This window comes from Megascapheus bottae, chromosome 6, assembly GCF_031878675.1.
Source record: "Megascapheus bottae isolate mThoBot1 chromosome 6, mThoBot2.hap1, whole genome shotgun sequence".
Lineage (NCBI taxonomy): Eukaryota > Metazoa > Chordata > Mammalia > Rodentia > Geomyidae > Megascapheus > Megascapheus bottae.
The window spans coordinates 12,561,880-12,571,565 of NC_143514.1; the positions used below are offsets into that span (position 1 = coordinate 12,561,880).

Genomic DNA, 9,686 nt, shown 5'->3' on the forward strand with positions numbered 1-9,686 from the left:
CTCCAATTAATACCAGAAAATCAGGAGCAGTGCTGTGGCTCAAAGTGGTAGAGTGCTAGCCTTGAGCTGAGGAACTCAGGGACAGTACCCAAGTTCAGAGTTCAAGCCCCACATTGACCAAAAAAAAAAAAAAAAGACATTATTTCCATGTGCTGCTCTGAGATCACTTACCAGCAGATGTTTTTAGGAAGTGCCGTGGAAGGCCATACTTGAAGGAGGGATATCGGAGGAAACATGTACATTTTGGCTTTAAAACGTGCACATTACTACAGGTTTGAAAATAGCGAACATAAATCTGCAAGTGAGAAAACAAAAATTGCCTTTATAAGTTAACTGTTTCTTACAATTTTATTTCTTATGTATTTATTGTAGTGACACTAGGGTTTGAAATTAGGGCCTCACAAACATTAAGCTGATGCTCTACCTCTTCAGCCATACCCCCAGTCCAAAACAGTTGTTTTACTTTATTGTGGTACTATGGTTTAGGGCCTTGTGATTGCTCAGCAGGCATTCTATCAGTCAGGTCAGGCCCTGCGCCCCAATGTCTTATTTTTTTAAGAACATATTGAATTTCACCTCTATTTTTAAACATGCATTATCACAATGTCAATAAGAAATTATCTAGGCAAAACTCCGAATACTTGGCAGTGGGAACAATCAAGTTTATGAAAATTAGTTATTTTCTGAAATATTTTTGTTCAAAAACACTAAAAGAACTCAAACTCACTGGGCGTAATTGCGTGGTGGCTCATGCCTATAATCCTAGCTGCTCAGGAGGCTGAGATCTGAGGATCAAGGTTCAAAGCCAACCCAGGCACAAAAGGACCTGAAATTCTTATCTCCAATTAACCTCTAGAAAATGGGAAGTGGGGCTAGGTTCAAGGCAGTAGCCTTGAGCTGAAGAGCTCAGGGACAGCACCCAGGCTGAGTTCAAGCTCCATAACCCACCAAAAAAAAAAAAAAAAAAGAAAGAAAGAAAGAGAGAGAACTCAAGCTCTGGCATAAAGATTTATTCACATCTTTGTGACTTTGCCCAAAATATCTATCATTCCAGCTTGTTTTTAAACATCCTAAAACAAGGATACAAGATGCATCTCAGCAAGTAGGTTGAGCACAAAGGCTGACACCTGCCATCATAGCTGAAAGGTTGATTTAATAACCAGGCAAGTATGGGCAAAAGCCAAGATCCTGTTAAAAAAATTAACTAAAGCCCCCCCCCCCCAAAAAAAAGCCAGGAATGTAGCAGCAACAGAGCAACTTGCTTGTACAGTACAAAGTCCTGAGCTGGAATCTCACTATTGCCAATCAAATAAAATAAATAAAAACAATGAAACACTTTTAAAGTGATTGTCAGTACTTACAACATTGAAAAAACATTTCCCTTGGCTCCAGTGCTGGGTCTCAAACTTAGGACCTCCTTCAGGCGAGGCAACCATTCTACCACCCCAGCCCTCAACGTTTTCTCATTATAACTGATAGATGACTCCTTAACTATTTTATATAACAGCTTATGAGCCAGGCTGGCATGGGCTCACACCCGTAATCCTAATTGTAATCTGAAGGCTGAGATCTGAGGATCAAGGTTCAAAGCCAGCCTGGGCAGGAAAGCATAAGACTCTTATCTTCATTAACCAATAAAAAGCTAGAAGTGAAGGTGTGGCTCAGGTAATAGAATGCCAACCTTGAGTGAAAAATCTGAGAGTGCAAGTCACAGAGTTTAAGCCCCAGTACACACAAATATGTACATGTGTACACATGCACACACCCAGACACACACACACACACACAACAAAATAGTATGATACAAAACAATATTCTAGGACTGAATGGATGCAACTTGATATATCAAAATCAAAGTGACACTTAGGAGAGGAATACACAGACGCACTGCCTGTGTGCATCTGATCATATAAAGTAATATTTTTTGAAATGAACTGCAGGAAATGGAAAAAAGGTTTGTTATTTGTTGCTGGTTTTTTTTCCTTTTCTCTTGTTTATCTGTCTTTGGGAGGGTGACAGGGGGCACAGAAATGGAGGACAAAGCATGGCACTTACTAGACACTATGTTGAGAATGAACTATACAACTTGTAGGTGGAGATGGTAGGTATAAACTAGGAGAAAACAATGGAAGGGGTGATATTGTCCAAAAAGAAATGTACTCATAATCTCTCTAGATACCACCTTTATGATAACAATTGAAAAAAATCAATTCAAAAAAATCAAAATGTTTGAAATGTAAAAATAATTTTATTTTGAACCTTAAAATTTTGATGCCTGGAAACATCAAATTTTAGAATGAATTAATTTCTAGACTTCTTGGTGTTTTTGAGAATAACGGTATCTATTTCAAATTTTTTTCCATTTCTGTAAGCATTTACTTAAAAAAAATCGTGTATGCTAACTCCTGAAATTTAAAGTTAAACACATATGTTATGCCCAAGTCTCAAGACGACCACCAAGAGACCACCGAGAGTCAGACATTCTGAAATGCAAGAGCAAGGCTTTATTCAGGCAGGCAGCAGCTGCGGCTTCCCCAAGCCTAGGAGGAAGCCGGAAATCCCCAACAGCTTTTCTACAGGGCTTTTAAAGACAAAGGCTATAGATTTACATGAACACAATTCAGCAATTAGTTGGAGTGAGATAAGGTAGGGGTTAGGGACAGTTCAAGGCAGTGGGTGCTAAGGAGATTCCCATGCCAGTAGAGTCCTCATTAGTTGTCTGAGGGTAGTTTTATGGTATGGTTCTAGAAAACAAATGCCATCCCCTGAATTTACATGAGTTCTGGTTAATTTTAACACAGACAGGTCAGTTCCTGGGACTTAGGGCACCACAACTCTGTTTCTTTAGTTTATGTGCACTTTTGGGTCACTCACAGTTTACATAAACAACAAGAGGGTTGCTGCTTCAGAATGGGGGCACTTTTTTTTTTAGCTCTTCACATACCATAAACTTTTTTTAAAAAATGGCATTTCACTATGTTGCTCAAGCTGGTTTCAAACTCGTGGCTCAACTGATCCTCCTGAATCAGCCTTCTAAGTAGCTTCGACTATAGGCATGTGCTGCCATGCCTGGCTTGCAATAGTTGAGTTTGTTTGTTTTGATTTTTGTTTTGGTACTGGGGCTTGCACTTAGGGCTGGGGTGTTCTCGTTTAGCTTTTTGACTCAAGGCCGATGCTCTACTAGTTGAGCCATACTTCCAAATTTTTACTGGTTAGTTGGAGACAAGAATCTCACATTTTCTTGCCCACGTTGAATTTGAACCTTCATTCTCAGATCTCAGTCTCCTGTGTAGCTAGGATTACAGGTGTAAGCACCCACCTTTAATTAAACAAAAAAATGTTATTCTTTCTTTTGAAAGCAAATATAGAAAAACAAAATTTCGGTTCACCAGAAATCATACATTTAAATTCTTTTTTTTTTTTTTTTGGTCAGTCATGGAGCTTGGACTCTAGGCGTGGGCACTGTCCTGAGCTCTTCAGCTCAAGGCTACCACCCTACCCCTCAAGCCACAGCACCACTTCTGGTTTTCTAGTGGTTAACTGGAGATAAGAATTCAAGGTCTTTAGTACCTGGGCTGGCTTTGAACCATGATCCTCAGATCTCAGGCTCCTTAGTAGCTAGGATTTCAGGTGTGAGCCACCACATTTAAATTCTTAAGTGATTTTCCTTTGCTTGATTTCCAAGTTGTTATGGACTTCTGAGCCATGCATCTCTACCTCACCCTAAAAAAAAAATCCTAAGGCAACTAATGCTTATAATATCTATGGTGCACTGTTAACTAGAGTCTATCAATGATAGCCTATTAAATGATAGCTTAGAAGCTAGCAGGCAATAAAGAATTCTTTATCCCAGTTTGTGCTGACTTTCTCCTTCAACCCTGCTCTTGGTCAACAAAAAAACCAAAGAAGCAAATCAGCCTCTGCCTCAGTGGGTGCAGAGTGCAGAGAGTAAATGAAAGTTTCCAAATATATACACTTACCTGCTTTTAAATAAAATAGTTCATATGTTTAACTATTTTTTTTGGTCTTACTTTTGGTAGTACTATGATTTCAAACTCAAGGCCTTTTGCTTGGTAGACAGTCATTCTGCTACTTAAATCATACCTCTAACCCTGTTTGTTTTACTTCATTTGTCATTCAGGTTTTCATACTTTTCAGCCCATAAGAGCTCCGTACCACAACCTTCTCATCTATACCTCCCAAAGTATTTTGATTACAGGAGTGCACCATCATGCCTATAATTTCCAAATGTTGGAAAGGTTAAACAGCTAGAAAATTCTACCCTTTCACGGCCAGCTCTTATTGAGGAATTAATGAATCAAGGGAGACACAAATGACCAAATTAGTATCTATCGATGGAGAGAGAGGGAAAATGGGCAAATACAATCATATTCAATGTAGACAATGCAAAAATTGAACTACAAAACTTGAGGGACTGGGTGGGTTTTGAAGAGATGGAGGAGAATGCTGGAAGGGGATGGCATCAATAAAGATGTGTGGTACTCATAACATGACTTGTTAAATTAAAATGCCTTTGTAGAACTACTTAACTTCAACTATATGTTTATGAAGGACTTAGCATGTCATAATTATTGTTTGGAATGTGTACATTAGGCATCTTTAAATCCATGAGAAATTGAGAGAAGTGAAGTAATTTGTCCAAGGTCACACAGCAAGTTTAGCAGCAAAGTCAATCTCTGATACCATGGAAATCAGACAGCAAAATCTGGTTCTTTTGTGTGTCAGAAGTGAGGAAAGCAGTCTTACTTGAGACATTCTTCCTCCTTCCCTTTCCCCCACCCCCAGGCATGGGAAGGTGTCCTTTGAATTTCTGAAGACATAAAAGGCAGGTAAGGGAGGAGGCTAGGTTGATGCCTGTGTGGGTTTTTTGAGATTAGCTTGGCTTGGGAAGGCTTCTAGATGCCTACTAAGACTGGGCCTGGCTTAATGCATATAATTACAAAAGAACACAAGGACACACAAGCCCTAAGGCAGCATAAACAAAGAGACTTTGGCTGGAATTTACTTACCAAGCCAGACGAGACATCAGCAGCTCGATTTGACCAGACTAGATAAAATTTATAAAAGAAACTTCCCAGGGGAAAATTGTTGATAACTATAAAAATTGTTGGACTATGCTATTTGAATGTATATGGTATGTAATAGGGAAAAAGAGGATTAGCAATCAGTCTAGTAAACCTGTATTATTCAGATGGCATCCAGCAAAGTTTGGAGAGAAAGGAAGGAGAAAAGAAGGGGTTAAGGTAAGATTATAAGACCTGAGACATGAAATAATAGTGCCTAGTGCTGTGGCACGGAGAGACAGAGAGAGGTAGACAGAGACAGACGAGAGACATATAGACATATATATAAAGAGAGATAAAAGGTACAAGTTACTGATGTAAATGGATTAAAAGGTAACAGAGACCACTTAATCCTAGCTACTTAGAAGACAGAGATCTGAAGATCCTGATTTGAAGCCAGCCTGTTTGAGATTCTTTTCTCTAATTAACCAGCAAAAAGCTGCAAGTAAAGGTGTGGCTCAAGTTGTAGAGCACCAGTCTTGAGCAAACACACTAAGGGACAGGGCCTAAGCTCTAAATTCAAATCCCACTACACACACATACACATACAGACTAAAAAAACTAATTCTTAAAGTCTTAAACCTAAAGATTTTCTTTTCTAGAATCACATTTAGGCTAGTAAATTAAGTATAAGGCTTTAAACCTCTGATTTTTAAAAAGCATGCTTATATAGAGTTAGCAGTTTTATATATTTTGTAGTTGGGGAAATATCAAATTCACCTATGAATAACACTGAACGATGAGAAATCCTCTGGATATTTTCCAGCCTGTTTTTTCTAATGCAATCTCATTTTATACCTTCATTTTAAGTCAATGAGTACAATCAAAATATGAGGGGAAGGAAGAAAGAGAAAGGAAGAGAGTTTAGCTGATTAATATAATAAAAATATTCCTAACACCAGACAACTGTGCTAGATTCAGAAACTCAAAGCTAACAGATGAGTGATGGTGGCTCACACCTGTACTCCTTGCTACTCGGGAAGCTGAGATCTGAAGACTGAAGTTCAAAGTCAGCCTGAGCAAGAAAAGACCTGGAGATTCTTGTCTCCAATTAAACATCAAGAGCTGTGGTTCAGCTGGTGATAAGGTTAAGAAAGGGCACGCTATCTTTAGGGAAATGGATGTAAAGCACTACAAAGCCACTGCATCTGATTAAGTTATTCTAACTGATGAGAGCTCTGTTGCTTATAAATTTTCACAAAACATATTTTTCAAAGTCATTCCACAAGTATTTCCTAGCACTTTAATGTGCCAGGCACTAGGAATTACATATTAAACAAAAGATGTAATCTCTCCCTAATGGAATGCACACGAGGTTAAAACAGACCAGTAGCAGAGTGGCCAAGTCATTGCGCCTATAGAGAGTACACATTAAGGAAAACAAAAGAGAAGAAACTTGCCTGGAGAAAGCTATGTTGAAATAAAACCTGAACAAGCAGTAGGAGTAACTAGAGAATGCAGAATATTGGCAGATAAAGCCAAGGGATTTAAGGGAAAAGAAGTATCTATGCAAAGGTAATCAAAAGAGACCATCACGTGTGGCCAGTCATTTTTTTTTTTTTTTGCCAGTCATGGGGCTTGAACTCAGGGCCTGAACACTGTCCTTGAGCTTTCCTCAAGGCTAGCACTCTACCACTTGAGCCACATCACCACTTCTGGCTTTTTCTATGTATGTGGTATTGAGGGATTGAACCCAGGGCTTTGTGCATGCTAGGCAAGCACTCTACTACTAGGCCAAACTTCAGGCCCTGGCCAGTCAATTCTAGTCTAGTTTACTATGGAGTAAGGGGGGGGGGGGAGCATCAGACTTATTAGCCAGATAATTTCTAATAAGAAATAAAGCCTGGGAAATTAGAAAGATCCAAATCATAAATTCCCTCAACTGTGAATCTTGCACTTAAGGTTGTGGGCAACCTTAAGTAAGAAAATGACATTGTGGGATCACTCTGTCTAGCCCTGTGGAGTATGAAGAGGAAAATAACGGATCAGAAATAAAAACTGAATTAGAACCAGGACACCTTTGACTGAGGATAGGGTTAAAAAACACTGAGTACATTGCTTCAGGGTTACTAGCTCTATGCAAGAGAAACAGGTTTGAAGGTTGAGCCTAGAGTCTGAGGCATTATGGCACACTTTGAGGCTAGCTAGTTTTTCCAGGCTCCTTTGTGCTAGCACTAGCCATGTAACTCTTTAGGCCAGCTAAGTCTGTCTGGATCCACCCCTTCTTTCTTTTTGCCCTAATATTGAGAAAGAAGTTGTACAGCTCGCTTGTGATCATGATAGAAAGACCAAATGAGCTGCTGAAATAACAAATGTTGGTGATAATGAGCCATGTAATCAATGACAGCTGTTATCTAATTTTGAAATGCTCTGTCATATAGATGCTTAATTTCCTGTTTGTTAACTTTGGTTTTTATGCCTTACAGATAAAAAAATACTTTATATGTATGCAAATGGAGATTTATTGGACAGTATGAAGACTAGTGCCAAGCTTCCATGCAAACATCAAGAGTGTGCTTAACAAACCAAATGTCAGCCTATTACAAACCTAGGCTTTATGATATAGCCTATTATTCACTGCTATGCTGCAAAATTATACACCATGCTACTGTCCTAAATGCTGCAGGCAACTGTAACATAATGGTATTCATGTATCTAAACACATCTTTAGGAAGGGTACAGTAAAAAAAACACTTTTGGCTCCATTTTAAATCAATTATAGGTCATTGTATAGCATATGACTATAAAGAGAAACAGAAGGTTGAAACAAAGTGGCCAAAAAATGTAGGAAGAAGAATATTAGGAATTTTGATGCCTTAGAAATGGAGAGTTTCATAACAAAAGTGTAAAGCTGGGGAGCTGGGAGTATGGCCTAGTGGTAGAGTGCTTGCCTAGCATGCATTAAAGACCCAGGTTTGATTCCTCGGTACCACATACATAGAAAAAGCTGGAAGTGATGCTGAGGCACAAATGGTAGAGTGCTAGCCTTGAGAAAGTCCAAGGACAGTGTTCAGGCCCTGAGTTCAAGCCCAGGACTGGAAAAAAAGAAGAAGAAGAAGAAGAAGGTATAGAGCTGGGCAGTGGTGACTCCTGCCTTTAATCTTGGATACTCAGGAGGCTGAGATCACCATCATAGTTCAAAACCAGCCTATGCAGGAAAATCCATGAGTTCATCTCCAATTAACCACCAAAAAGCCAGAAGTAAAGCTGTGGCTCAAGTGACAGAGCAATATAGCTTTGAGAAAAAGGCTCAGGGACAGTGCCCAGATCCTCAGTTCAAGCCTCAGGACTGGCAAAAAACAAAACAAACAAACAAAAAATGGAAGTGGAGTTGTGGCTCAAGTAGTAGAACATTAAAGTTGAACAAAAAGCTAAAAGACAGCACCCGAGCAGTGAAGTCAAGCTTCAGTACAGGCATGAGAGCATCCTCTAGGGTACCGACTCTCGAGTCTCCGGAGGTGCCCGCTCTTCTGTGTTCATGGAACTCTATCCCCTTTCCCAACACAGCAGTTCGGAGGTGTAATTGTGTCTCCTCTCCTCTGCCCCCACTCCTAGAATGCAATCTGACTTCTGTTTGTGTCCTGAGTGCCTAGCCTAGGACCTGCTACACACAGGTGGCTTTGGGCAGGCCTGAAATCAACCACTGAAGAAATCTCTAAGGAAATGAGTTTGTGTGGGTGGGGAAATTTGCAGGAGGAGGAGGGAGGAGCAAGAGGAGGATAGCAGGAGAAGGAGAGGGGGAGGAGGAGAGGAAGAGGAGAGAAGAAGGAGGAGGAGGAAGAGGAGAGAAGGGAGAGAGGAGGACGAGGACGAGGACGAGGACGAGGACGAGGAGGAGGACGAGGAGGAGGAGGAGGGTAATAAATGGGATGACACAGTCTCCTTACCGGGTGCTTACAGCTACAAGGCTGAGAAAGGGCTCATTGTAGGGGAAACGAGGCAGGACACAGGAACGAATTGCACACCAAATACACGAAATTTAAGCCTATCCATTCTACAAGGGAATGACAGATCTCTTCCTCTAGTCTAAATTCTCCGAGGTCAGAGGTCACTAGTACCAGTGTCAGAAAACTGTTAGAAGCTCCACAAATGCCCGGGAGGAGGTACCCCGGTGTGCTTGGCGCCTTTCACAATGCCTAGCATCCAGAAGGGGATCAAAGAGAGGTCAGCAGGTGAAAGGCTGGCCTGGCCTTGGGGGTGTCGCCCCAACCCCGCTGGGGTTAGAGGAGGGAGCGGCTCCAGACCCCAGAGCCCGCCAGGCCCTTCATCACTCCGCATTCCTTCCCCTACCTGTCCATCACGCATGGCCGGCACCCCACGCGCGCCCAAAGGAACACGTAGCTTCCGGAGGACTGCAAACAAATCTCTCCATCCCAACTCGAGATCCACCCAAGCTTGCTTACCAGCTGCCCAGCATTGCGGCTCCAGGTCCTGAGAACACGCACTGCAGCCATCTTATTCCGGAAATCGCTCCCGCACTACAGCTGGGGAGCCGCCTCTTCCCAGCGGCCTATCAGGAGACGAGAGACGCACCTCCCTAGGCGGCCAATGGGGAGCGCAGGAACGAGCCTCCTACTCCGCAGCCAATCAGAGAGAGGGAGG

The 9,686-nt window shown here is 41.3% G+C and overlaps 1 protein-coding gene across 1 annotated transcript in view; it reads right to left on the reverse strand.

The window, feature by feature from the left end:
• The window catches only part of Dbt (dihydrolipoamide branched chain transacylase E2), a 30,732-nt gene extending 21,182 nt beyond the window's left edge, over positions 1-9,550 (reverse strand). The window contains exons 1-2 of the mRNA XM_090334267.1: positions 9,488-9,550; positions 172-295 (exon numbers count right to left, since the gene is read on the reverse strand). Coding sequence (XP_090190393.1) covers positions 172-295; positions 9,488-9,538 — 175 coding nt within the window. The 5' untranslated portion in view covers positions 9,539-9,550. The remainder of the gene's footprint in view (positions 1-171; positions 296-9,487) is intronic.
• Positions 9,551-9,686: the final 136 nt, after the last annotated feature.